Source organism: Penicillium digitatum, chromosome 3 (genome assembly GCF_016767815.1).
Source record: "Penicillium digitatum chromosome 3, complete sequence".
Classification (NCBI taxonomy): Eukaryota; Fungi; Ascomycota; class Eurotiomycetes; order Eurotiales; family Aspergillaceae; genus Penicillium; species Penicillium digitatum.
This window is the reverse complement of record NC_089386.1, coordinates 910425-938421: the sequence shown is the minus strand read 5'-3', so window position 1 is coordinate 938421 and position 27997 is coordinate 910425. Positions and strand designations below refer to the sequence as shown.

The 27997-nt window shown below is 48.2% G+C and overlaps 8 protein-coding genes across 8 annotated transcripts; 6 read left to right on the top strand and 2 right to left on the bottom strand.

The window, feature by feature from the left end:
• Positions 1 to 3: 3 nt before the first annotated feature.
• Pdw03_7886 (Pre-mRNA splicing factor, putative) lies at positions 4 to 5770 on the top strand (the record flags this gene model as incomplete). The annotated part of the gene is made up of 7 exons (XM_014677545.2): positions 4 to 1564; positions 1633 to 2783; positions 2962 to 3030; positions 3130 to 3179; positions 3252 to 3272; positions 3358 to 3635; positions 3687 to 5770. 7 exons carry the CDS (start codon positions 4 to 6, stop codon positions 5768 to 5770), a joined length of 5214 nt encoding a protein of 1737 aa, XP_014533031.2.
• Positions 5771 to 7701: 1931 nt separating this feature from the next.
• Pdw03_7885 (uncharacterized protein) lies at positions 7702 to 8237 on the top strand (the record flags this gene model as incomplete). Its single annotated transcript, XM_066101791.1, has 5 exons — positions 7702 to 7712; positions 7796 to 7851; positions 7906 to 7916; positions 7973 to 8062; positions 8202 to 8237. The coding sequence occupies 5 exons, from the start codon at positions 7702 to 7704 to the stop codon at positions 8235 to 8237; spliced, it is 204 nt and encodes a 67-aa protein (XP_065956874.1).
• A 2478-nt stretch (positions 8238 to 10715) lies between these two features.
• Positions 10716 to 12008, top strand: Pdw03_7884 (Glucose receptor Git3, N-terminal; the record flags this gene model as incomplete). Its single annotated transcript, XM_014677543.1, has 1 exon — positions 10716 to 12008. The coding sequence occupies one exon, from the start codon at positions 10716 to 10718 to the stop codon at positions 12006 to 12008; it is 1293 nt and encodes a 430-aa protein (XP_014533029.1).
• Positions 12009 to 13121: 1113 nt separating this feature from the next.
• Pdw03_7883 (Sucrose/H+ symporter, plant) lies at positions 13122 to 13497 on the top strand (the record flags this gene model as incomplete). Its single annotated transcript, XM_066101790.1, has 2 exons — positions 13122 to 13175; positions 13228 to 13497. The coding sequence occupies 2 exons, from the start codon at positions 13122 to 13124 to the stop codon at positions 13495 to 13497; spliced, it is 324 nt and encodes a 107-aa protein (XP_065956873.1).
• A 2216-nt stretch (positions 13498 to 15713) lies between these two features.
• On the top strand, positions 15714 to 16960 carry Pdw03_7882 (Glycosyl hydrolase, putative; the record flags this gene model as incomplete). Its single annotated transcript, XM_014677542.1, has 3 exons — positions 15714 to 16184; positions 16241 to 16497; positions 16549 to 16960. 3 exons carry the CDS (start codon positions 15714 to 15716, stop codon positions 16958 to 16960), a joined length of 1140 nt encoding a protein of 379 aa, XP_014533028.1.
• Positions 16961 to 17106: 146 nt separating this feature from the next.
• On the bottom strand, positions 17107 to 20160 carry Pdw03_7881 (putative beta-galactosidase E; the record flags this gene model as incomplete). Its single annotated transcript, XM_014677540.2, has 5 exons — positions 17107 to 17324; positions 17412 to 19209; positions 19269 to 19377; positions 19427 to 19550; positions 19617 to 20160. The coding sequence occupies 5 exons, from the start codon at positions 20158 to 20160 to the stop codon at positions 17107 to 17109; spliced, it is 2793 nt and encodes a 930-aa protein (XP_014533026.2).
• Positions 20161 to 20979: 819 nt separating this feature from the next.
• Pdw03_7880 (Glutathione S-transferase/chloride channel, C-terminal) lies at positions 20980 to 21703 on the top strand (the record flags this gene model as incomplete). Its single annotated transcript, XM_014677539.1, has 2 exons — positions 20980 to 21365; positions 21421 to 21703. 2 exons carry the CDS (start codon positions 20980 to 20982, stop codon positions 21701 to 21703), a joined length of 669 nt encoding a protein of 222 aa, XP_014533025.1.
• A 1523-nt stretch (positions 21704 to 23226) lies between these two features.
• Positions 23227 to 25002, bottom strand: Pdw03_7879 (Zinc finger, CCCH-type; the record flags this gene model as incomplete). Its single annotated transcript, XM_014677538.1, has 5 exons — positions 23227 to 23865; positions 23926 to 24281; positions 24343 to 24643; positions 24700 to 24747; positions 24805 to 25002. 5 exons carry the CDS (start codon positions 25000 to 25002, stop codon positions 23227 to 23229), a joined length of 1542 nt encoding a protein of 513 aa, XP_014533024.1.
• Positions 25003 to 27997: the final 2995 nt, after the last annotated feature.

Below are 27997 nucleotides of genomic sequence, written 5' to 3'. Positions count from 1 at the left end.
ACAATGGCTCGACTCAGCAAAGTCTCTGTTGATGTTCCCCTCCCATCCTTCGACATAGATCCCCTCAAGACCTTTGACGAACACTGCTTTGACCGGGCCGTTGACAACATCTTGTCCGAGGAGGCGAGCATCGAAGAATCCCTAGACGAGATGATGGAGGACGATATTGGTATCTCGAGTCCATTTAGTCATGATGGTGCGTCTGACTCCTCGAAGCTCAACGTTCGTCGAGGCCGAAGGACTGGAGCCACCTCGCCGCATTTTTCTATGTCCTCGACCTCCTCAGCTACAACCACCTCCGCAAAGAAACCGAAGCCGAGAAGGTCTTCTAGAAATAGGAATACTGTGACAATAGAGGATGTCAGTGGGCACAGTGAAGCTCTTGGGGGCCTCGAAAACGCCACAAAACCTGAGAATGAGGAAGTCATACGAGTTGAACCTTATCCCATCCACAAGGCTGGTGGTCAGCCTTATGCAATTCCAGAAACCAACGAAAATCCCGCAATGCCAACCAGTGACAACGAAATTACTGCGGAAGAGAAGATCTTTGCTTCGGTGGACCCAGAAAAGCAGTTGGAGGTGTTGAAGTTCGTTGTGTCACACTCTTTCATGACGGATCAAGTTCAACCTGTTCGACGTTCGGCCAGGCGAGAATTTACTGGCCAAGTTCGCGGCATCGCCGCGGAGGTTGGAATGAATGACACTGCTATCAACTCTTTGATTGACCATGTTCGAAAAACCTACCTTGAGGACCGTGGAATCGTGGCAGCTGATAATGCTGGCTCTGCATTCGGGGATGAAGTGGACAGCACAGAAGAAATTCACACCAAGAGCGCGCAACGAAAACGGCGTAAGAGCAGCTCGGATCAACCCGAGGACAAAGAGCACAAGAAAAGCAAGAGACGTCACTCGGATAAGACAAGACGGCGCAGCCATGATGCTATGCAACACGATGAGCCAACTAAGGCTTCAGAAGTTCTTGTCCCAGATGTTCCTTCTAATAGCCAGGGTAATGGAAACACTGAGCCACAAGGACCGAAACAAATGGACCACACGCCGGATCCACCAAAAATGCCCATGAACATCATTCGGGGTAGCCCCAGTACACCCATCGGCCTCTCCGACTCTCCCCCTTATGACGAGTTCGTGCTTGGAGCTGATTGGGTTCCATTCCAAAACCGAAGCGTTGGCTCCATCAGAGGGCTCACGGATCTCGAGGAGAGCTACAAAAAGGTTCTTACACCTCACTTGTCACCTAACTTCCGGCAAGAGGTGATTCCTGAGAGCCCGTTACCTGATAAAGTGGTAGAAGAAATGCACTCGAAACGTCGCGAACCAGGCAAAGCATCACAGCGAGAAAAGAACAAGCGCAAGCGCGAACGAAGAAGGGAGCGCAACAAAAATCGACTGAACTTTAGTGAACCGAAACAAGGTGATTCCACTGGCGGGGCAGAGAAAAAGCCCCAGGGCGCCTCCGTTGATCGAGCAGACCAAGGCCAACTTCCACCTTCTATTCCGCAACAAACCCCATTGGGAAGCCCCAATGAAAGGAGACGGAGCCCCAGTCAGCTCCCGTTACCGGCCGATCCATCTCTATGGGACACGGATTTTTGAATACCAGTGATTTGCCAGGTGTGATTCCAAGTGATGAGGTTCAATCTAAGTACTTCTTAAGAGCCGGCCATCTCGAAGTTGGCTCGAAAAACAAGCGGGAACCGGATTCCTCGCTGCACGATTTGTCTATCCCCCCCCAAACCCGACAGCTGTTGAAAGATTTGAATCTGCCCCTGGACTTTTTGTCGTCAGATTCTTCCTTGAGTGATGCGCCGAGCGATTTTGATTTCGATCCCGATTGGGATGATCTTGATAGTCCCCTGTTGTGCATTCAGATCAAGATCTCATCCCCAGACAGCCCCTATTTTGTCCCTCAATCTACAACCCTTGAGCGTCGAACGCCGGTGAAATCCACCTCTTTTATCAACCCAGAACTCGTTAAAATCCCTCAAGCCAAACCCCTGAAGCATTCTCCTTATTTCCCACGTGTGCTAGTTGATCCTGACTCTTGCCTCCCGTTTCCCCCCATTGACGCGCCTTCTTTCGGGCTCGTCCAGGAACAGCTTGCACATGACCCCTTTCGTTTACTCATTGCAACAATTTTTCTCAATCGAACCCGTGGGGGTGTTGCCCTACCGGTCTTGTTCAAGGTTTTTGAACGATACCCTACGATCGAGGCGATGGCAGAAGCAGACCTACCGGAACTGGTGTCGATGATAAACTGCTTAGGCTTTCAGAACCAACGTGCGAGGAAATGTATCACGTTGGCCCAAACCTGGCTATTGGACCGCCCGAATAAAGGCAAAAGATATCGCAAGCTCCACTACCCACAAAGATTGGACGGTCGAAACATTGGTCGTGAAGACTGCATTGACGAAGAAGATATGCGGGTCGCATGGGAGATCGCACACTTACCTGGAGTTGGAGCATATTCCCTTGACAGCTGGAGGATCTTCTGTCGCGATCAGTTGCGAGGGAAAGCCTCCGACTGGAAAGGCACGGAAGCGACAGAGGTTGGGTTTGTACCTGAATGGAAGTGCGTTCTACCACATGACAAGGAGCTACGTGCTTATCTTACATGGATGTGGCTGAAAGAAGGATGGATTTGGGATTACAACACGGGTGATCTGACACTTGCAAGCGACAAGATGATGAGAGCTGCGCAGAGTGGAGGGATTGCCCATGAAGAAGAGGGGAATTGGGTACTAGAGACCTCCCCTGTCAAGGCTGTGAATGATTTGCATGAATCAGATTGATTCGAAGTGTCGATGTACATGATCCTGAATAACAAGTACTCAAACCCTTTTACTAGATATATAGTTGCCTCAGGCAGTAGAATCTGTGTTCCCAGAAAGGTTTCAGCTGAGAAGGCCACTCTTCATGGATCATCTCAGGATCTGATTTCAGGCTTTCATGCAGCAAAACCACGTCAGTTGGCAAAAGCGGGGCCGAGATCGTTCACCGCATAGTCGCATGGTGTGTTTTTTTCCACTTCAAACCATTTCATGCGTCGTACCTGATTGAGGCTATTCTTTTCCTTTATTTTTTTTCAACTGAACCCATTTCTTTCCCCAGACCCCAGATACACGGAATGCCGGATTGGTTCCCGCATATTGCGACGTTAAGTGACCAGTCACAACGGCCCGAGCTAAGCGCCAGAAGAATTGGAGACAGACATAGGATCACATTCCCCTCAGTGGCGGTGCGAGTCTAGACAGGTAACAGACGACTGACCCTTTCGCGCGGTCCACAACTCGATACGGATTTCGCCATGTTTCCTGTTAGACTAAACCGCGACGATAGGAAGTCCAAGACCGTCAAGGCCAAGAAGACAAACAAAACAAACGGAAGGACCTCAACCAAGGACCCAGAGGATCCTCCCACGGCTCGCTCATCAAATTCCCAACGCAGGTCCTCCATGCCTGGACTTGAGAGGTCGGAGGCTGCCTCGTTCCTTGAGTCGAGAACTAGTCTACCGTACCCTACTTTCTCGAAGGCTCACAGCAAGGAAGGCGTTCGAGCGAGCATCCCTACACCGGACCCGACCGACTTGACACATGACGAGGGGAAGAACAGTCACCGTGAGAATCACCATGCGCCTCCTAGTCCGCCGCTGACCGGCCTTAACCAAGAGTCGAAGAAGGGTAGTATTGTCAACGAGGATGAGAAGGACACAGAGAAACCTAAGAAGAAAACAAGTATAAGAATTAGAGCCTCCGAAGTCAATAGGTCCTCCTCGAGTCTCAGGTTGAACCGCGATGACAGCACCAAGTCCAAGTCGCGAACAGAGACCCCTACCAAATCCAGATCGAAGGATGAAAGTGAAGCTTTGCCTCGGTCATCGAGCTACAAGTCCAAGACGAAGGTTCCCGATGACAGAAAGCTGCCCACACGTTCGAGCCGCTCGACAATGTCTGCCTCACAGTCAAACGATACGCTTCGTGATGTCGGCGCAGAGTCAGTCAACGGGTCCGATGCTACGTCTATTGCGCCCAACCAGCAGCATTCGATGCCACGAAAACCGCTGAGTCCGCCTACAAAGCCTCCCTCCCGCACCCAGAACCGATCGGCCATGTCCCATAACCGTACTGCTAGCAACGAATCGATCGATTTTGTGAAACCAGTGAATCCGAACTCGTATGGTGCACCCCCACCGCCGCCACCGCCGCCCGAAATGCCTGCTACTATCCCTCGAGTCGACTATTTGTTGAAAAATGGTGGATTGGAAAATAAGGTCTCGAGAGCACTGCTGGCTAGCCTTGGGCAGAAGGATCCCCTCTCGCAAGGACAACCTCAGTCCCGGGCTATCGCTGGCAAAATCTTCGACCCATACCACCGCTTGCTAGACGACTACCAGAAAGTTATGAGTAAGAATGGATCTCTTGCCGTCGCAACAGGGTACCGGTCTGTCGCCCGGCGTTTATTGGATCGTCTCGAAGCCGTGTTCGCGCGCGATATCTCATCTGAGCCATGTAGCTGCCAGATATGTGACCAAGCGGAGTCAGACAACCGACCGGATGGCGTGAGCTGGGGCGAGGTCTTGGAGCTCGTGTCCGGCCGCAGGGAACTTCCGATGTGGCCTCCCTTCACTATGGCGCCAACCGCCGTGGATACCGGTGCGCCAGGCGATGAGCACGTTCCAATGCAGAAGCTTGACGTCGACATTCCTGAAGAGTACCACGAACACTTCATCCGGCAGAGTCGAAAGACGAAGGTTGCCGTCGACAAATGGCTCTATGAGCAGAATGATCCAGGCACTAGTGCCCCTCACGAGGTTGACGATGAGACATTAACCTTCGCTATGCTTACGCATCTCGAACCCCACCAGCGCTCCTTATTCTGCTCTTTGCTGGGCATCAATTCTTCTACTCCTGTCCCGCGATCCGATGACGAAAAGCCCAGACCGAAACCTTTGGCGCTTGTCTCGTCGGCCTCGGCCATCCAGCGTCTTTATCGACTATCTTCCCTCCCTCGCGACCCGGAAACTGCTATGTACATGTTGAACAACCCTACCATCCACCATGTCCTCGCCACCCTTTCCGCGATCAGCGATGATGAGTGGGAAATCCTCATCTCCGGCCGCTTCGACGGATTCCTCCGCAGCGGTGCCGAAGACACAGGCCCCAGTGCCACTCCCACCGGGTCTCGCTGGAATGGCAGTCGCTCTACCACACCCTTGGGCGGTGGTATCTCCCGAGGACCAACACCCAACTACATGGACGGCAGTTTCCGACCCTCCAGCCAAGTCAACGGCGTATCCTCAACCCCAGCCTCATTCGGCGGCCCGATCGCACTAGACGAGGAGACCGAAATCGCCGCGTTAGCAGAAGTTGAGCGCGACATCTTTCTCGGGATGGAAGCTCTCGAAGACGCCTTCGAAGCGCTCCACTGCAAAGCCGAAGCCGTGCGGCGCGCACTGCGCGAACGCGGCGCAGGCCTATCTGTTGCGAACCAAAGCCGCCGGGGCTCATTCGTCGAAGCGCGTCTGGGCACGCCCTTTTCTGGGGTCGGCACATGGGAAAGCGGTGGCGAAGACGACTTCTTCGATGACGAGCGCTCTCTTGCGCCCGATGACTCGGCGAGTAACATCAGCTCGAACCGACGCCGTCGGCCTAAGAGACGCACAGAGCGGCGCACCCCTGCACCTGTCGAGGAAGAGGACGAGGAAGAGGACGGTCTTGGCCGTCGGGATACCCGCAGCTCGAGGCGGAGATAGAGCGGCAGCGGGATGGGACGGGATGGGATGCGTTCTTTTCGATTGATGGTCTACATGCAGCGCTGGAATCCTTCAAAGACTGTTTGCTGGATAGAATGGGATATGGATGTAACTGTTGCTGTTGCAATGGGCTTGGCGAACTCATGATACCCCCCTTACTTTCTTGTCCCGGGCTTTTCCTCTGTGTTTCCAGCTTGCACTTTTGCATGGTTCTTCTGCCCTTGTCCTACCGACCCTCTTTTAAATTTTGCTTTTTTGATGATTTATGAATGCCATGAGCTTCACTCCCACGACCTGACGCCTGGCCGTGCGCTTAGGCTATGATACAAGTTTTGTTTAGCATATCCCAGCGGTTGAATTGTTAGTACTGTGCAATATGAACGAACTAGATCTAGGTAATACGAGGATCTTAAGGAGCCTACAGACAATTTCTAAACGAATCAAACGAAACCATGACCCAGTGCGTCGGGCAATAGACGTACAATCATCTCGGGCCTGTCTAGCTGGTCTCCCGGTCCTTTTTTTTTTAAATGGCGCGATGGGGGGTGGGGGGCATGCTGGTAGGGATGTACAGTAAAATCGCTTTACTGTATACTTCATGGATGCTATTAGTATGACTCATGTTCCTCCATCTGGGCTCAAGGTAAATATACACACCTATGGGGTACTTAGGCACTAACCGTTGAAGATCATACGTATTCTGCCGAACCTCGCTATCCACGGGTGTTGTGGTATAGTTGACATGTTCCATATTTCTCCGCTCGATATTCAACGTCTATGGATGCGCTTGCCCACCACACACCAAATATATCACCCGAGTTGGGTAGAGTTCAGCTGCTAAGCTCGACAACTCGGCCCACTGTTTGTCATGCCGATGAGCTCAAACCAGCGCTCCAGCGGCGACACTTAGGGTGTCCACAAGCGTATCCTGCAGGATGTAAAGAACCCTGCAATTGACTGTGGAGTGCACCCCATGGATCTTGTGTTTCAAATTACGGATACGGGCCTGTGCAAGTGCGCGGCATCGAAGTTGGTCTCAGCGAAGAACTCCGGTCTGATGAACAAGTGAAATACGGCCATCTCCAGCTTGTCTTTGCCGATGGATCGGTAAGCTCGATGGGGGCCGACGATGTCGGAGATAGACCATTCTATCAAAGAGCCGATGGGACAGGATGATTTCCATGGCGGGACGAACTGAGCCACTATAAGTATTGTGCTCTTGAGCAGCATCGAGACATCACGCTGCAGATGACGGGCGCTGTTCAGTCAGTTACCATTATCCTTGCAACGTATCCCTCTAGGAGTGAAAACTCTTGCAATTGACATTATGTCGCGACTCTTCATATGCCAATAATGGCAATAATGGATAAAAAGACATCAACGCACTTGTTGTTCAAAGCCCCGCTACCCCTCCCAGCTCGCTGCCGCATCTAAACCAAACAGGCATATGCTAGGTGCTAAACCACTAAATTAAAAATTCGAATAGACGGAACCAGATAGAGACTTATTTGGGCGAAAGAATGCATGGACTCTATCGATCTCGGTCGTTCTGTATTGAAGCTTTTTGTTGATTGGACAGTTCAATTACAGTGAGCGCTCTATAGAAAAATCGAAACTATCAAAGGGGGATTTTCCAGGCCTTGCGCATTAAATCACAACTACGTTTGATCCTAATAGTTCAATTGAAGAAGGTGAAACTGACAATTATCCACAATTTACGGTCGAAAGTTACTATAGGAGAAGAGAAGAATCAAAGAGGATTCTGCAAATTCAAGCAGCAAGACTGACCGTGCTTGACTGGATTCTTCTTGTGTACGGTGTGTAAATATTCACTTATAAAGAAATCTTTTGTGGGTTTCGCCCGGTGTGAACTTCATTGGAAATCCTACTTCGCCCCATCCTGGACCTCGGCATCCTTTTTATTTCCTGCCATGTACTCCCCGTACGGAGAACTTCATCCCCTGTCGACAGGGCAAGTTGCTTCAACGAGTCCCACTATGTTGTACTAGCTACGACGGTTAATAGTCCTCCTCACCGATACTTCATTTTGTACGACAGTGACGAGCCAGGGTTCACCTGCTGTTGATCATTCATATATTCTTACCGTTAGGCTGGTGGAGACCATAGATTACTAGTGTGTCCTGAGGTAACGGATCCTCTTATTCTTTTTTGGCTTTTGGGTATCTGTTGATTTCTCTTCAGCCTACTGACCGTATGCAATTCCGTTCTCCTTTTGTACAGGAGCAATCATCACTTCGGAAGGATGACCACGAACGATCACATGTCACACAGGTCAGTAGCGAAAGGACACTTATATCGCTAGAAGGGATCTACGATTAGTCTCTTCGTTACCGATCGCAACGGTGCAAAATCTCCGTATATATGGGGTACAGAGGATGTTGGTCTCGATCACTAATCGCGCGGGTCGCAGAATCCGGATATCTCGGAGATGATCATGTGCCATTGATTATGCAGGATTTTTTACGTGAAAGATAAAACGAAGTCGAGATCATAAGTTTATTGGTTTGGTGTCTGGTAACAAAAGAAGAAACTTGCCCCCTCTTCCCCTTCCTGCTCGAATCTTCAACTTTGACAGGCTGTGTCGTATGTGTGCACACAACTCGAAAAAAAAACAAAAAACAAAAAACAAAAGCTAGGGCGAGCATGGATTCCCCCCCCCAAAAAATGAAATAGGATCATTGGCCATTTTACTGGCGATGTGTCGGGCGCATTTAAAATTACGCGATTGAACATGATATAGATATCTTCAATACAAAGCCTCGAATTGAGTAGCTTTGGAAAATCACATCGTGCAAGCTAAAAGCACAAGCGGGGACCTCGGAATGCCCTTCTCGCATCAACATGATCCGTAGGGATAGGGTTTTGCCCCAAATTCCACCGGTGGAAGCTAACAGAACAACCGTGAATAGGTTTTTTTTGGGATCGTTAAAGCTTTCATCTCATTCTAATGTGATGCTTTCCCAACCCCGAGCCTTGTCTTAATCACATGGCCGGCGCTAGAATTTGGATCGACAACGAGCGGGGCGAGGAGGAAAGGCGTGTGAAGAAATCCGGTTTGAGACATGGCGTTAAGAGTGCTTTGACACCGGGAGGCTTCGAACATATCCGAAGTACATTCAACATCTTTCGTGCTTCGCGTGGAGTCTACGAACAAGGATGTCAAAGTCCCGCTTGACGTTCAGCTACGACGGCCTGACAACCTAAACTGTTCATCGAGATTTTGTGCCCTATAAGTTCAGATATTCATGATTACCCCTGAAGCATATCAGAGACACTCCCACCATGGGCGATCCTGCCCTAACTCGGGGCTAAGGTTCCTTCTTAGCGGGCCATGATCGCCAACTCCACTTTCGCTGCGGCTCTAATTCAGACTGCGATGCGGAATCATTCTTTTGGCAATTCTACGCTTTTTAATCTCATCCGATAGGGGGGAATTCTCCACTAGTCCGTGCTAGCGAGAATCAAACCGAATATAAACAGGCCCCTTTTATTCTGTTCATCCAGTTTCTCACAACATAGGCGGATGTCAGAGAAAGCATTCAGGTCTAGTCCCGTCGACTCCATTAAGAACCGGTGGCTTCCACTTGTAGTTGGAGATATAAAAGCGGATTGAAGCTTAACCCGAAAGGCAAGTGTCCACAAATGCCCACTATATCTAAACAACCCTTTCAAATCCCCCCCCCCCTTCAATTATCACTTTCTCCCGTGTCCACAGGCTTTTTCAATATTTTTTTTGCGGGGTGGATTACACATAAAATCATTCCTTCCTCCTAGGGCACCTCCTGGTTCACCCCCTGGTTGCTCATATATTTGTACTATTTTCTTTGTTAACTTGAGGGTCCTGAATATGATATGGCTCCCTGCCGATCGACCTAATATTGTAAAGGCCTTTAAGCGGTTCAGGAAAGAGGCTACTGGTGGTTTTGGTAGAAAAATATGGTGATGCTTCCAACCTCGTGGAGTGCTCCGTACGAGGACTATACACTTGTCCCAATTCATCCCCGCTAGTGTTCCAAAAGCCTCGCTCGTGCAGCGGACATAATGTCCTAGCGATCGAAGCCCCCTATCAAAGTGCCAATGTGCGCTTTGAACTGGACAGAAATAACAGAGATCGTAGGATCTAGATGAATTTTGCGCCATGTTGGGCTTCCCCCTCTCCTCCCCCATGCAACGCGATTTCTACGCTGCAAGTAAATCTCTTTAATCTGCCCTTTTGTTTGTAAACCATGCAACCAAATCGTTCCGCTTGTTCAGCGAGTGGGCTGGTATGGAGTATACCAATTTAGCTAAAGTTCGCATCCGTTTGATTCGACATCTCGTGGTAAACCTGCGTCCTGGGACCCACCAGGGTGTCACATTTGGCCCAAAGGTGAGCTAAATGGTGCAAGTGGGGTAAAAAGTGCTTTGGATACAGGGATTCACGGATCTGGACCGTAAACTATTATAGAGATAGCAATCCCTCTCCCGGTTGTCCATATTTGATACGGAGAAATCCACACTTTACTCAAAATTGTCGTGGATCACCTAGCTGCTGACTGACAAAAAAGGCCGAGTTGGTTGAAGTCCCATTTTTCGGGTCTTGCCTATCAACTTTCGAGTTCAATCAATCCCAATTGTTTAGGTGTTGTTTCTTTCTCCCTGCCTGCAACTGGATTCCAGGTTTTTATGTCCGTGGTTACCCTTCCCTCTCTGAGCTGTTCATTCTCTTCTATTGCCGGCAACTCATGGGGTAGGTATTGTGTTTAACACTTTCAACTTCTCACTCTTGGGTACTTGCGTCGGCCTTATATATCGCTTTTTGCTGCCCAGCGTCTATCAGACTCTGCACCCCAGGATCGTCACCTTTCAGCCTTCAATTTCATCACCCAATTCGGCAATGGTAGCAGACCCTTGAAAGTGAAACAACCCGAGAAGAAATTTCACCATGCCAGCAATGATTCTCAAGAGCTTGATTCTTCTAGGCAACGAGCAGTCACTGGCCACTCGATTCACCCCCTTCACGGAACTTGATATCAACCCTCTCCCAAAATCGCATCGACGAGGTCTAATAGTAATCGCAATCATGGCCTCTCTTTCTCTCATTGCAACATCTATGCTCCTCGTTTTCATCACCTATCGACTTGTTTTCTGGCGCGGGACCTACGCGCGATACATCGGTTACAACCAGTACATCATTCTTATTTACAACCTTGTTCTGGCAGATTTCCAACAGTCACTTGCTTTTATAATTTGTATAAAATGGATCTTGGAAGACAAAGTCCAGTCTGGCTCCACCGGATGCTTTCTCCAGGGGCTATGGCTTCAAATTGGAGACCCCGGCAGTGGTCTTTTCGTGTTTGCCATTGCCTTCCACACACTCCTTTTAGTTGTCTGGGGACGCAAAATGTCCCACAAGTTCTTCATCTGTTACATCCTCGGTGTCTGGGGCTTTGTGGTTACAATCGTAATTATCCCAATAGCACTACACGGGTTCGATGTTTTCGTGCCGTCTGGGGCTTGGTGCTGGATCAACGATGAATACAAGACCATCCGTTTGTGGACTCACTACTTTTGGATCTTCGTTGCTCAATTCGGCACAGTCGCGTTCTACGCCGTCATGTTCTTCCAGCTGCGCCGGCAGATGGCCGCCTCCGCCATCCTTGGCAATAGCCAACTGGAGAGCCTCAAGCGTCTACGCCGTGTCGTAGGTTATATGACTACCTACCCAATCGTCTACATCATCCTGTCGATGCCCCTCGCAGCAGGTCGTATGGCCGCAGCCAACGGCAATCCACCCAGTGCCACATTCTTCTGCTTTTCCGGTGCCATCATTACCAGCTCTGGGTTAGTCGATGTCATTATGTACACTCTCACCCGCCGCAACCTGATCCTCGACTCGGAACCCAATCCAAACCGCTCCTACAACATATTTACCCGCAGCAAGGCCAAGAGAGGCGGCGATACCCAATTAAACACCATCACGGTTGACAATACACGCAAACTGGGCGACAGGTTCATTGATGATTTTGGCCGTCACGGCTCAACGGATAACATCGTTCCACCCAGCAAAATGGGCCGCCACGGCCATGATTTTGAAAGGAACTCCCTCGTTAAAGTGTACCAAGAAACCACCATTGAAATCACGCATGAACCAGCATATTCTACTGAAACCCCCAGTCAGCGCTCTAGTAAGGAGGACTTCTCCCCTGGGTCGCCTCACTCAAGATGGCTGAGATGAACTTCTCTCATGGACATTTATCCTTTTCGTTTCCCCCCCCGAGGCATCTGAAATGTGACCTTTGATCTTTTTCAGTGGTATGATGCCCTCGATGCCCATTTTCTGTCGCTATAAAATCAATTCCTTTCCTCGCAATCTCGTCGTAACTGTTTAATGTCTCATTTGATACTCTTCTTTTCCCTCACTACTCCTCCCATTTTTGAAGCCTCTCTACACTCTTACCTTTGACCATCTTCTATGATAGAACCATTTATGTATGTACACAGTTTGAAAAAGGACGAGCCCGTTCCTCATGTGAAATTCCATGCAGTGGAGGTCTGCGGTTGAACCTTTGGGAACTTGGCGCCTCCAGCATGCCGGACGTTATTTCAGTTGCAGCAAATCTCTATGATCCCATGCTCCATGTGCTAAAGGTAGACATTGTGAAAATCGATAGCACCTTTTGAAGCACCTGGATCTTGATAACAACAGGAGAGATTGCCGAATCTTGAGTTCCGAGAACAAATGAAAGCGGTCGATGAGGCCCCGGCATAGAAATAAAGCGAGCAATTGTGAGTGATCAATATTAGAATTAAGAATGTGGAGCTGAACATGGTGTTCCATGTACAAGTAGCCAATGAAGGAGGCTTGTGAGAACTATAATTGCGGCGGGTCGATGCCGCGGACCAATGATGCTTCTCAAGCCTTCATGAGTCATGTTGATTCACTTGCGCTAACCCTAAAACAGGTAGTTACGTCCCGGGAAGGGGAGTAATTACGGAACCATCAACCATGTAGTTCACTTGCGATATAAGGTTGTTATCTTTTTTAAATCTGTGACTAAAACCAAGTCGTCAAGTGTCAAAGCAGTGGCTCGGAAACATCCCATTGAGCACCTACATGCCCCCAAGGCGAACAGCCTGTCCGTTGGCGACAGCGACTGTTCTCGAACAGACGTTGCAAGCGACTACGAGCTGACTGGAATTCCGCTAGTTCTCATTACCAGACTTTCTGTCTCCATTTTTCTCATGTCACTAGACTCGTCCACCAGTGCCGCGGCCATTCCTAGGATCACGTCGGAATTCTTCACCGATGATATTTATTGGCTGATAAGGAAGTGCGTGTTCCTTTGCGATGGTTGCTTTGCAGCCTGTTGCAGGTAGTCAATTTGGAAGTTTCCCCATGAAAGTGAGATTGTCTAAGTTCACACCTGGAAATGAAATCATACTACCAGTGTAAGACCATGTTTCTCGGAAGTCATGCCGTTTTCGAGCTTGGCTCATCGCTCTGCACCCTTGCTATCAACACTTCTATGCTCAGCATTGGGCATGCCATGGCCGGATTTGAGGCAGCTGGGTGCTTCACAGAAGCCTTCAGTATTGTTGCAGTCTGTTCTTCACTTGTCAAGCGACCCTTCTATATTGGAATCCTTCAGCCAACCTTTGTTATTGCCATCATTATTGGACCCGTACTAGGTGGTACATTCACAAAGCATGCGACGTGGCGCTAGTGTTTCTGAATCAATCTCCCAATCGGGGCAGTCAAAGTCCTCTCACTGCTTTTCTTCTTGAAGCCGCCTACAAGTGAATCAACTAGAGGTCCTTCAATTTTTCATAGACTCCAAAACATAGACTTACTAGGCGCTGTTTTTTTTGCTCCTGTAATCATCGTGATCGGTTTGGCACTTCAATGAGGAGGCAACGAACACGCTTGGAAGAGTGCTACCATATTTGGTCTCTTCATTGAAGGCGCGGGTGTTGGTATTAACTTTGCTCTCTGGCAAGCACAGATGGACGAGGATGCTATTAATCCGCCACCTCTGTTGAATGAGCTCACGATTAAGGATTCTGGAATGTGAGCCCTGGGAGCGTTGCAACAGTCAGGTCTTGCAGCCTGAATTTCGCATTAGAAAATTTAGAATAATGACACATAGCTAAAATTTTAGTGTTTTGAATCATGCTGCTCTAGTGTGATGGGGTACGTTAGTCCGTTGACACCAGCACTTGCATCATGATTAATGTAAACGAGAGCTTACCCTCTTGATGGGGCTATTTCAGCCATCAGCGCAACTTGGCAATCTCAATGACAAACAACATCTGTATAGTGGTAACGCAAGTGTTTTAACAGCACTCTAAGTCAAAACGAAGCTACGAAGCTCGTTTCCCTGTCAAAGCATAACAGACTTCCTTTCGGATAGCAATCCAGTAGGTTTCGGTGGAGAGTGATCAACTGGAGTTAAAACTATTCTGTCAACAATTGCTTGAGTGATGGTGAGGACGTTGACTTGATCATAGGCATGGTGATCAATCTCTCCTTCCTGCATCTCTTCTTCCATTTCTTCATATGGTCATATAATCACAATGGCTGCCAGCAAATTTTCCTGGTGTATTAGATCAATTCCGGAATGCATTTTATCACTCATTCAACCGACATCGACTTGTTAAGTCAGGAAAACCTGCCCATGGTAAACGCTTCTGCACATTGCAGTGTGCTATGGTAGAAGACAGAGATGCCGGGAAGATAGCGCGAGTATCGCATTTTTGAAAGCAAGGCAGTGCTCAACTCGACGAGGAACCACTAGTGGAAAGTGACGTTGCTCATCGATTCAATGATGGAAAGATCTCCAAACTGGCCCGCCTGTCTCAATACCTTAACTAGCGAGCAGTGCCAACCCGACCTCGAGATACTTGCATTGAGAGGGAATGGAAACTTCTCCGGTTCTCACTTCACCCGACAGCCAGCTTTATAAATAGAATTCAAGTGTTTACCAGAAGATTTAACTCTACCATTCGCTGACAATTTGCTGCAGAGACATTTAAAAATATGCCAAGATACCTGCTTTCCACGGGGATGACAACCTTGGAATTCAGCTGCTACTGATGTCAGTGCAGCATTAGTCCGATTTAAATGCCACGTAGTTCAGAAAATGTATGTCTCATACAACAACACTAGAGCCTAAAAATTGCGCAGGAGAAAAAGAGAATCAATCTGCTAAACTAAATGCAGTCCAAATCCACTTGACGTTGCAGAAAGGTCAAGTAAGCTCGGTCGGGCCGACTGATCAAAGCTAAAATTGACTTGTTGATCAATGGACAAATCAATCGACCAATCGCATCCAATGAACAAATATCGCTAAATCCGAACCCAACCTACGGTGCCTGGGTGGGCTCCTTTGGGCGATGAGGTTCTAGTTTTTGGATGAGGAAAAAACCCAGAGCAGGCCCGAGAGAGCAATGAGTTGGCCACAGAGTACTAATGAACATCTTCTTTTTTGATCAACTGGGTTTATTTGAACGAATAAAGAGCGGGGATCATGTTGCAAGGGATAGGCGCTAACAAAAACGCCTGTATAGCGGCAAACGGATGAATAGATACCTCACTTGATGAAGGGAAACAGGAAGATTGATAAATTGACTGAGATCGGATCATTCTTCCTGAAAGGCTAGTTCCATAGCTTACCGTCTCTCTGCATACATATTCGCGGTTTTGGGCGGGTTTCAGTTTCACAATGAGGAGATCAGGGGTCTAGCGATCCGCTGTGGTGGGCCAGTTTGCTTTTGGTCGCCAATCAAGGGTCGATAGTCCCAAGAATGCAAAATACATAGTTGGTTAAGATATGTCTAGCACCCGGGTCTGAACGTCGCAGCTGTCTTATTTAAAGGGAACTGGAGTTGCCAATTCACATCTCCGCTTGGATAGATCGCTTGCTTTTGAAATCCCTCCACCATGCTGTTCTTGCATCACGTTCTTCTGGCCCCTTCGCTTGTTTCGCTGCTTCTGACGGAAAACGCGGTCGCTGATGACGCAAGAACTAGAGCACGCGACGCGCTCCAGACTCTTCAAGGCTGGTATAATCCCCAAAGTGGCATTTGGGATACCTGTGGTTGGTGGGATGCTGCAAGCTGCATGAATACAATTGCAGATCTAGCTGCGCTAGACCAATCAGTTATGGACACAGCTACATATGTCTTTAATAACACGTTCTACGTGGGGCCGGTGTCCAATCCAAATCCCGGACCTGAGCACAAGGCTGTCTATACTCGCGATAATCAACCATCGACTTTCGTCAATGCCACCCAGTGGCTCGATCAAGCTTATGACGATGATGGATGGTGGGCTCTTGCATGGATTGCTGCATACGATGTCACAAAACAGGCAAAATACTTGGAACTGGCCGAAGGAATTTTTGAAAGTCTAGTATGGTATAGCCTTGAAGACTCATCTGCATTAGGAGGCTTGCTCATTTTTCCTAGGCAAACGCATGGGGCACAAATTGCGGTGGTGGTGGTCTTCGTTGGAATCCGACCAGTACATACGTCAACGCAATTACAAACGAGCTATTTCTCTCCGTCGCAGCGCACCTGGCAAACCGAGTCCCTGAGAGAAAGCAATCTTATGTCCGTTGGGCGCAGAAGGAATGGGACTGGTTCACGGCCCAGGCCTTTATCGGTGAAAACGGCACCATCAATGATGGCCTTTTAGACAACTGCCAGAACAATCGAGATGCTGTGTATGCATTTCACTTCCTGAATTCTCTATCTTTTTGGCTAACCACCCTCAGATGGTCATACAATCAAGGTGTTGTCCTCGGTGGGCTGGTTGAATTGAACAGAGCGGCGCCCAATAATACATATCTACCATCGGCCAACAAGATTGCTAAGGCAGCCATTGCGACACTCGCCGACACGAACAACGTTGTCCATGAATTCTGTGAGCCGCAATGCCTTCCAGATGGCACTCAATTTAAGGGAATATTCATTCGCAACTTACGGATGTTGCAGGAAGTATCCCCTCAAGATATTTACCAGAATGTGATAAGCAGCTGTGCAAACAGCATCTGGGATTATGATCGTAATGAAAAGGGACAGTTCGGCGTCAACTGGGCCGGTCCTATCGAGGCAGTGGTTGATGCCTCCACACACAGCTCTGCCTTAGATGCATTAGTCGCGGCTGTTGCTGCATTGAGTACCTAGCGATGGAATCCACCGCCACTTCATTTCTCGTTTCAGTCATTAAAGTCCACGAGTTTTCCGATCCATTTCATGTACATGGATTCTTTCGTTCTACATGTATATCAACTAGCAGTTCAACTTTCACAACATCTCTTCTCGCTTTCTATCTAGTATGACTGTGATCGCTTCTTCCAGACTGGCTGTGGGGCGGCGTGAGGTCTGTTGTATCCTGACCAAATTTTGGACGTGGGAACTAATTCCAATCCTCCCAGACTTGCACCCTGCTTATCCTGTGCCCAAAATGTCAAGCCTATGTAATTTTCCCCTTCGTGGTTGAGAATACCCTCTGGAACGGGGAAAGCTGTTTGGGGGCCGAGGTTGTTGACTAAATTAGATAATTTAGAGTTGGTGGATCATAGGTCGGAACCATGGCACCATGTCCAATGAACCAAAATTTAAGCGGGGTACATACTGTATTTTCCGAACTGGTATCCGTTAACGAACAGCTGACATCTGTAGTTGCTGCCTCTAGTATCTTCAGTACTATTCTGAAATGAGTTGTTGAACACCACGCTCATTGGAACATCCCATCCACTGGGGATATTCAGCTGGAAGTATGCAGCATAGAATCCAACACCTGCTTGTGATAAGCCATCTGTGACTGGGTTTGATAGTTTCCATTTTGAGCTTGGTGGACTAGGATAATGGTATCCTTGTCTCTCCGCATACATGCCGCCTTCATTGAGAGGACCACGGGCGAGATCTTGATACTGCTCTCCTCCAAGGTTGCCCGTCAACTTCCACAAGACTTCGGATTGGGCGTGACCTGAAATGCCATAGTTCAAAATTCCTCGTGGGACCTTGATTGCATCAGTGCCAGGAGCCTCCTCATCTTGGCCCATGTGATCAATGAGAACTGTGATTACATACGGGCTTCCGTGCGACAAAACGGAGGCCAGCGACATGTTGTGAACGACTGAGGAGTTGATACTAGACCCGACCCACGAGCCAAGGAATGTGTTATTCAACCACACGGAGTGTCCGAAGCCTAACCCGCCCGACACATTCAACCACACATTGGATTCTTGGCCATTGGCGTTAAAATGACCACGGTATAACAAAGACCCTGTGTGATATCCATAGTCCATGGAGTACAGACTACTCGGGGTGTCCAGCTGCCGTGGATTGTGTGTAGAGGTTTTTTTGCAGGCTGTCCAGGCTGAGTCGTCGTACGAGGCATGAATCTCAGGCAGCGAATCAACGAACTTCCATTCCAGGTTGGACAAATCGGGAATTTTAAACTTTGGTGGGTCGTATTTGACAGTTCCCCAGAGATTCCCATTGGACATTTTAGAAGTCTGTAACACTTCTCCATTAAAAGCAATGCCGTTCAAACCAACAGCTGGACTGGAGATGATCTCGATTTGTGTTGTGGCATTGACGTCTCCCGTCAGCCGCAGCTGCTTGTTTGTCAGCTCAGCTGTCCGGATAAGATATCCAGCCTTGACAACTACCAGGCTCTTCGACGGTGATGAGTAGTTTCCAATCGGACTTGATGCTGGTAACTCCATCACCCAGTAGTTATATACCTCGTTCCGCCAGAGCAGATACACCCAAAGATCTGCTATCCGAATGATGCGTCGGGCTGGTGTAACATGCCACTGTACAACCCAAGCAGATCCGCATAGTTTTATTTCGAGGTCGTGTCCTTCGAGGACGGTTGGTTTTCCAAGATTACTCGGCAAAGAAAACTCATGCGTTTCGCCGGCCCCTCCGTAAAGAATCAATACACGCGTTGACCCCGAACCATGCGCCCATGTGAATATCTCTGCGGAAGAGTAGATCAGATTGATGCCGCCGACATCATAATCCGTGACATGGAATTTGGAGTCACGTCCATTCAGCGTCAGGTGGCCTCCTAGTTGAGGAATTTCGATTTGTCCAACACTTGTCGACAGAGTGAGCGTGTACTGAGTGCTACCGGTTGAAGTGAAGTCGGCATGTCTGACAACATAGAGATTTGTGCGCGTCCCATTTCCAAGGAGAGGAGTCACTGCTAGCGAGAAGGGTGCACCATAGGTTCCATTTACTCCGAGATGGGGAGTTGCCGTTAGATAAGCTGGTGAAACTTTGAAAAAGTTCGCCTCAAGTTTCTGTTCACTAAATTTTTCACGCCAGATCGCCCTTTCTTCTGTAATGGCTGCACCGTAATCATATGATGTATGCCCGCCCATATAGCCGAGGTTTCCCCAGTTGGTGCCCCCAAAAGTCTGACAAGAATGACAAAATGAGAATGGAAGCAGGAAATCAAAATGCTTAACAGACTCACCATGTAAATGTTGAAGATCTTAACTCCAAAACTGTAGTTATTCTTGTACAAAACTCTGACAGCCTCTTCGTTGACTAACTGGCCGCACATGTCTTGAGCAACACCTCCCCTAGAGACTTTTAGTTTCCGCGGGTTGAAACGGAAAATCTTTGACCTACCATCCTTCACCCGACCCCCCTTGGAACTCAGCTATGGCAAAGGGCGTCGTTGGACTCTGCTGTTTGTGCGTGACTTGCCAATCATACGGAAACCGGTAGGTAGGCCAAACACTGGGATTTGCGCCTAAGGAGGAAGAGATGTCAGTATGACAAAACACATAGGATTTAGGGAAGTTTTAACCAGGCTTACAATCATAGCGCATTGGGTAAGCATCGATAGCGTAAATATCGACTGCGCCTTGCCCTGAACCCGGTGCAAAATATCCCTTAACTGAGTTATCATTCACGATTTTAGGTACGTTGATGCCTTCATCAAGCAGCTGCTCTTCAACGTATGCCATATAGTCCCGATTCATGTCATTCGGGAAGTCAGTCACCCCAGGCCACGTGGAAAACTCGTTCTCTGGCTGAGCCATGATCACCGGGCCACCATGGGTAATTTGCGCCCTTTCAATGATCGCACCCACAGTCGACATGTACTCTGCTGTCGCATTCAAGTATTCGGGGTCGTCAGACCGGATTACTGCTTTCTGTCTTAGAACCCACCCAGGGATTCCACCAGCAGTAGTTTCTGCATTGATATACGGTCCCGGTCGAGCGATGAGATATAAACCAGCTTGGCTTGCCGCATCGAAGAATTCATCCAAGCTCCATATCCCGTCGGTTATAACGTGTCCCGGGTTACCTTCAACAAGGCTCCAGTCCACATAGAATGACGCGCCGGTGAAGCCCATGCTCTTAATTTTTTGGAATACGTCGAGCCAAAGACCTGGGACTGGGAGGCGAAAGGGGTGGAATTCCCCAGAAAATATCATAAGCCGCTCTCCGCGAACTATTACAGAATGCTGGTCCCATTTCACCTATTTGTAGGGCGTAAGTACAATGGTATTACCAGGGTGGGGTGGCTGTAGGCTCACTAGGTCCTGCAACCCATTTGCTTCGGGTTGAACATGACTATTGCTGGAGGCCGACACTAAAGTTGCAAGTCCAAAAAGTAGAGTGAAAATTCTTGTCGTTATGAACCACATATTTCAAAGGTGGTGGTTGAAATTGCCATGCAAACTATGAACTATAATTTTTCGCTAATGGGCACCTCGAGAGGTAGTCGAGTGTGATATCGAGACAAACAGAAATTCGGAAATTTAGCATTTTCTCCGGTTTTGAACTTTGCAACTCAAAGTGATTTCCCCCGCATCAATGAGACCGACTCCGCATACCCCATGCAGTAATCCGGCTGCTAGCTTTGATCCCATTGAAGGAATATCTCTTCAATTAACCGGAGCACCATCGAAGCACCGGCAAAACAACAGTTTGTCGATATTTTCCGCTACAATAAAACTAAACAACATGGAGTTTAACACCTCTAAATTCTACCATACCCGGAAATCAGCCTAAATCGCCTCAGTCGATTGCCGCAGGTTCTACGGGTCAAATTACATCATGGCGATCTCATTTTGCCATCGTGTCATATGGTTTATTCTGAGCCACTGAAGATGAGATTTCTCGTTGACACCCCCCAGAAAATACTAATGATCAAACCCCATAATAAAACCATGGCCACACATATCAAGCCACTCCTCCTGCATGCCCATGCCACTGGGCCAAACCCGGTGAAGATCGCCATTGCGCTCGAGGCGCTCCACATCCCGTTTGAAGTGAAGCAGTGGGACTTTAGCGACAATCCAAACACCGGCGTGAAAGGCGCAGAGTATCTTAAAGTAAATGAGAACGGGCGCGTTCCTGCCATCGAAGATCCAAACACCGGCGTCATCGCGTGGGAATCCGGGGCCTGTATGAATTACATTCGCCGTGTGTATGACAAGGGTAATACTATCGGTCCGTCGGGTGCCTCGGCGCAAGATCTGGTAGATTTTGAAAAATGGGAGTATTTCTTGTTATCGACGCTGGGTCCCATGAGCGGACAGACAAATTGGTTTAGGTTGGTGGCCTATGTTCGGGAAAAATCCCCGGTCAGTGCTTACTCGATTTTCTAGACACTTGAACCCACAGAAGAATGAGGATGCGCTGCAAAGATATACAGCGCAGACCTACCGCTGCTATGACGTTCTTGAGGAACAGTTGAAGAAGACTCACGGTGAGAGCATTGTGCCCAGTCGTGTCACTGCCGTTGATTATCATTTCGAGCCATGGGTGCGTTTGTATTCTTTTGCTGGCCTTTCGCTTGATAACTATCCCTTGATCAAGAAGTGGCTTGGGCTCATGGCGGCGCGAGAAGAAGTCCAGGAAGCGTACATCAAGATTCAAGGCAAAAAGTAAGCTTTGAGAATGGAGATGTTACGATGGCACAATTTGTATGGGAACAAGAATTAACCGGCCATTGGGACAGTTCATGATACTCAAAAAAATCAAAATGCAGAATGCAATTTTAAAAATCTACATCATGTTGCCTGTCAACTGTGTCCCCACTTCACAAACTCAGCACCTTTCAGGTCATTCTTGACGTGCTTGTTTCTCTTCTACTGCTCGCCGACCATGTAATACAGCAATGGATCCCGCGCAGTGTTCTCATTGGATGGGGGATAACCATAACCTGCAAAAAAAATCGTTTCTGGTGAGAAAGAAAGAAGGCGTTCAATCGAGTGGAAATATTCTCGAGCACCGCCACATGGAAAGTCACGTCCGTCACTATCAGCATCCGGATTGAACATAAACGTCTCCCGTTAAGAACATTGATTTCTATTTTGTAACCACTGTGGTCTGGTGTATATCCTGAGAGGTAAGGAACGGTGCTGGTCACGTTGCTAAGGTTGAAAAATTCATCTACCTTTACGAAAGAGGACTGGGGAGGAGAAGAGGAGAGAAGAAGGGGAAATGTTGGAAGTGTCCTTTTATGTGGTCACATCCCACGTACCTTCCTATTGTTGGCACTGTCTTGCACCTTCCACAAGCAACAGAAATCCGGCGCGGTGGTCGTCAGGTTGTCAGGTTATCAGGTGGTATTTAACTAGTCGCTCCTAGTAGGATTAGGGTTTCTTCTAGTAGAAGGTAGATAATACTAGTGAGAAGTACTCAAACTAAATTATCCCCAAAACGGCTATTAGGTTATTATGTGTAGGCCTCAACAAGTCCTACAGCACCAAAATTGGCTTAGTCACGTAGCACCTCGCAGCACTAAAATTGCCTTAGTGCTACGGGACTTATCAAGGCCTAGTCGGAAGGTTAGACCCTCGAACCGCCCCAGTGGCGGGGCGGTTTGAGGGTCGTGAGGGTCACCCGCGTGTCACTGCCAGGTCTAGCTGTAGCACCGAACCAAAGGCCTAGTGCTGCCGTAGCACTGGTGCTGCGGGACTTGTCAATGCCTAATAAAACCTGAAGCACTATAGGGTCCTGCTATAAATATAGGCTATAGCTTAGAGTGCCTCCCCCTTAGATAGTTAGGGCTTTTAGATTAAATCAGTACTACCCTTGCCTTATTAAATATAGTAAGGTTTGTTCTTTCAATTAGCTCATTAGGTTCTTTAGTATAACTAGGTGTAGTTATAAGCTTTGACACCCTTAACCACATAGATAATCGCTTATAAAGATAAATCAGGAAATAGATGTGATTGCCAAACTATTCAAACTTTTTGTGGAAAACAACTGTCTTCACCTTTTTTTTCTAGCCCGTTGAAATCTCTTTCTTTAATCTGTCTGTTTAATGCTAGCCATCGACTCAGTTGTTTTGTCAAGCGACTGTCCTTGCAGTCACAGACTTTTCACACATACAAAGACATCCCAGGTAAGCGAGATCGTCCGTAGGTATGGATTGCAAATTTCTTCTCCGTGGGGATCGTGATCGATTAGAAAGCATACGTCGATCTTGCACCGATAGAAGCGTCGCTGACAGACCATTGATCAATTTCGCTCTGGTCGCTTGGCACGTCCCATCGAGCGATTTGAAGATCAAGGGTGTGAGCGGTTTGGTTGAATCGACACTGCCAGCTCTTCACGGCCTTACATCCCGGCTTTTGGCACAGGTGGCCCATGTAGCATTTGATTGATCGACAAGCACCGGCCCGAGTGCAGGGGTGTTGGAGGAGCATATATCGCAGAACCTCAACGATCACGTTAGAGACATCGCTGTGGTCATATGTGCAGCTCATGTCACCGCATTCTCCCGACAGATGATAGCTATTGCAGACTTTGTGTTCTTTGGCTCGAGCGTGATATTCATCAAAGGCTTCGGGCGGCGGGTGAGGATAGTATGGGTCGATGCGGTCGCCATCTTTATTGACTGGAATGAATTCTTCCGTTTTGATGCTCGGCAAGGGGAGCGTGGATCTAAGGAAATCCTCGGAGCGACCGACAACTGTAGGGGAAGACCACAACAGTTTAGGTAAATCACAGGCACCTGAATGCTTAGGGGACAGTTGATGATTCAAAGACTGGTTCGGCATAACATGCTGTTTATTGCAGCCGTTGCCAAATTTGCAGATACCCTAGGTCGATGTCGGTCAACGACTTGCTCGCTATGACATCATTTCATCGGGAATAAGTACCTTTTGGAAGTGCTTGCAGATTGGCTTGATGGGATTTGCACCATTCACACCATTTACGCCATTAGAAACGTGGTGTACGCCGTTTCCACCATTGAATTTGGTCACAATCGGGGGCACCGCCGGGCCTGTCGGCGGTTTGCTGTTCAGCAGAGGAGTAGACATAAACACCGAAGGCAACTCCCTGATGGGGAGATCCAAGGCCTCAAATTCACGATGGAAACCAGCAGCTTTGATGAGGGTGATACGGTCACCTCTGCCTCTATAGGGCGTCAGTAGGGAACCGTATCCAGTGTCGTGGCAGCCGGCAAAATAAATATGGCGGCATTGGTTGAGATCAACGAAGAGACGGAACATTTCTTGATGTCACAGAAGATATCAGTACAACAAGAAAACTATTTTTGTCAATTTGTTCATTACCTCTGATCTTGAAATCACTGCCCTCCTTCTTCTCTGCAGCATCGACATAATCAAATAGCTCTTGTGCACGGGTAAATGACGAAGTAAATGGTGACATCGATCGAGCCTCGTGGCCCATAAGTCCAGCTCGTGCTAGCGCCTTCGACAAACCGAGAACGTTCGCATAGACACGAACCATGATTCGACACTGTTCCGCTTGCATTCCCACTGTAGAATGCATAAGCTCTTTAACAGAATCGCTCAGCTCGCGGGCTGCATTAATGCCACCTTCGCTGCCATGCTTTAGGAAATGCTCTTTGAACTAAAGAGGTGGGTTAGTTCACTGATTAGACACCCAGAGAAGCAACACAATCTCACAAGATATCCATCTCCATCTACAAGGACAAGGACAAATGGATTACGGTCCTGGTTGATGGTCAGTTTTTTCACTCTTGGGGATTCTGTAGGCCTATCAACGCCTACCTGACCTCTGGCCTGCCTTTTGTATTTCTCTCGGCCTTCTTTAACCTCTTCGTAATCGCTCTTGAGCGAGCTGTAATCGTCTAACAGACTCTTGAACTGGCTGAGCAAGTCCTGCAGATTGTCATGTTGCTTCTGCTGCTCACGCGATAAGGACGCTAGATGCCCGTTCAAGGAATCTATATCAGAATCCCTCAGCATCTTGTCGGAGGTACCGGGACGGCATGTGCCATTCCCATATGCCAAGTTGATTCAACGCAAGCTGCCAGCATTCGATTGAGATTTAAAAAGATAAAATTCGATTTTCCAAGCTGTGAGGTGAGATGAAGAGCTATGGTGGGGAAATTTGTTTGTCTGTTTGTTTGGTGTGTTGGGCGGTCAATGGCCGTTAGGCATCAGGTGACCAGGTGGATAATGCGAAGCCCTGGAACGCTAGTCCTGTCACGTGTGGCACCCCATACAGAAATCACCTCAAGTGGACTAGCGCCTACGCGACCCATTTGTTCAACCGAGTGGTCTCACTCCAATCCGAGTTGCAAATCACATGCAACACAACATACACGGACACAAAACGGCGCTCCATTTAGTTACAAAATAGTCCTGTCGTTCATTCTCATTGATCCTGGATTTCACGTAGGATCCCTTGGTCCTGCTCACCTGTCGAATCCACTACCTATGAGTTTAGGTTAGGGCCAGTAGAATGTCAAAATATGCTTTTTGGGATATGCAAGACTAAGGTCCGAAGAAGCTTGATTCCCATACTTTCGGTTACACGTGCCGATACAAGTAGTTCCGATATCTGGAACGCTTGCTCAGCTTGTTGCAAACAAGCCACCAACCGCTGTCTAAGTAGGAAGCGAAAACAGAACGTGTTGATTTCAGATAGTTTTCAATTTCAGGTTAAATTCTTGGGAACACATTCTTCTTCGCCGTATGTGTCCAATTTCAGCATGCTATACAGCATCATGTGACCCTGTCGATCTAAATTTACTCCCCTCCTAAGAAGTCTGTCAATGTAGATCATGCCGATCATTTTAAACTAGTAAGATGGAAGCTTTTTTAATTTCTGAATACTGTATTTTCCACACTTTACAACCTACAAAATGGTGAAAACGGTATGTACAATACACAGCGCTAGCACAAATTAGCCTGTTTTTGGTGGAGCAACATTGACAGACTTCTCACTGAACGGTGGGGGGAGCTAAACAAAACCCAAGCGCCCGAAATCTTAGGCTTTCATCCGATTGCTTTCTCGTTCGCGGGATTTTGATTCTCCTCTTCGTTCTTCCTTTTACGTTGTCTGACCCTCTGTCAGGACGTGATTGCTGGTCCCATGTTCCAGGGAAATGCGCAATTCTCCTATCAAGGCAATTCCTTGCAATATCCAGGGCTCGGATTCCCAGCTCTTCTATCAGGTCTACAAAAGTCCTCAATATCCTCAATACCAAGCCATCCTACCTACTACCAAGCTGCCACGTCCAGACCGCTCCATTCCAGGGGCATTATTAGGAGGAAGAGCCCGAATGGGTGGCTCAATGTCCGGCAGAGGCTCATGCTCTGGGAGTGGTGGAGAAATCCACTCAATCACCTGCGCCAAGGGCAATCGGTGTCTTGGAAACACCTAGTATAGTGCTTCTTACTTGCTCATGGCCCAAGGTCCAGATCATCTAGTTGGTCAGATGCTCGATACAATGATATAAGCAAGTGAAAAATGTTGTAACCGACCTTCAATGGCATGTAGCCCAGCTACGGGTGGTCCCCAGCCGAGTCGGCAAATTTCAAATTTCCAACTCGGAATGTGGCGGGATCCTGGGCTGGCATATCCGCGACAGCCTTTTGGAGGAATTTTGCTTCAAATCAGAAACCGGCTTTAACAACTATCTGAATAGAAACGTGACGGAGAATACTAGAAGATACGCGGTTAACTCACATGCCGTCCCATACGCAATCGTCTTGAAGCGAGGAGACCTGAATCCAAGGGTCATCGTCAATGAAAAAGGCAAGATTACATGCATCGTGGATTGTGAGATTGTAGGCTTTTCCCCGGAGCACTGGGAGCATGCCAAGATCCATTGCACGGTTCGCCACGTTGGTCAGTGGCTAGCTGGTGTGGTCGATCAAGTATTTGAGGGTTTCTGGGACCTACTGTAGGTGGAGAGGGGCCTTTCTGGTTAAACAGACCCCATTCATAAACAAGTCATCTAAGCTCACACTGAAGCAAAAAGCTTAAGCACAGCAGCGGAATATACGCAGTTCGCCCACTAAGTCTGTAATCACTTGGAATAACAGTAATTGCCATGGAGATGCCCAATTCCCAGGCAACACATCACACGACTGACTTTCAAGCTAGCCTGTGACTCCCATCTGTTAGATTGTAGATCCGACGAACGATTGATACCTGGTGGTCAGTCGGCGCCTTAGTGCAAGGCTATATTTACAACTCAATCTGCCATCAACCGTGTGTATTCACGTGCTTGTCAAGAATCTTGAGTCCTGCGATCCAAATTCAATTCCGTTGAAATAACAAACCCAAAATATCCCATCTTCTTGACTTTGGTCGTGCTGTGAGTTGTCGCACAGTCAGCCCTATTGATGTTTTTAGGTGGTGATCTCACTTACCTCAAAGAAAGCGGAAAAATCGATAGCAATGGACAGGTCAGTAAAGCCAAAGACGCGTTCAACATGCCGAGACTTCTTCTTGCGCAACCAACCCTTCCCCGCAATCTCCGCCCATGCTTTTTGAATCCGCAAGTTGAAATTGGAATCGGAGCATGCCGGATGGGCCTTGACCGCGCGGTGGATCGTATGGAGTGGTAACAGTCTCATAGGAAGCGTTGTCGCTTGCATCAGGACCCACACAAGGCATCTGGAAACGCTCAGCGAGCTTCGGCTAGAACTTGCCCTATGTAAAGAGGCAGTCATCTGATGCGTTGAAGCTCTCGTCATTGGACTGCTCGGTCAATACAATCCACTCTGCGAGATATTCATTCGCCCGTAAGTTTGAGATGGACATATTCGCCTCCCACGCCTTGATCCTTGATATCGCTGGGTTATTCCAGAGGCCGGTTCAGATATTTCTGAACAGTGGTGTAAATTGACAAGGGGTAAAAAAGGTTCATGGCGGCATCTGGGACTGCTCTTGCAATGTGCGACGGTTGGGTAGTATTCCAGCCGATTTGGTGTTTCTTAGCGCAGT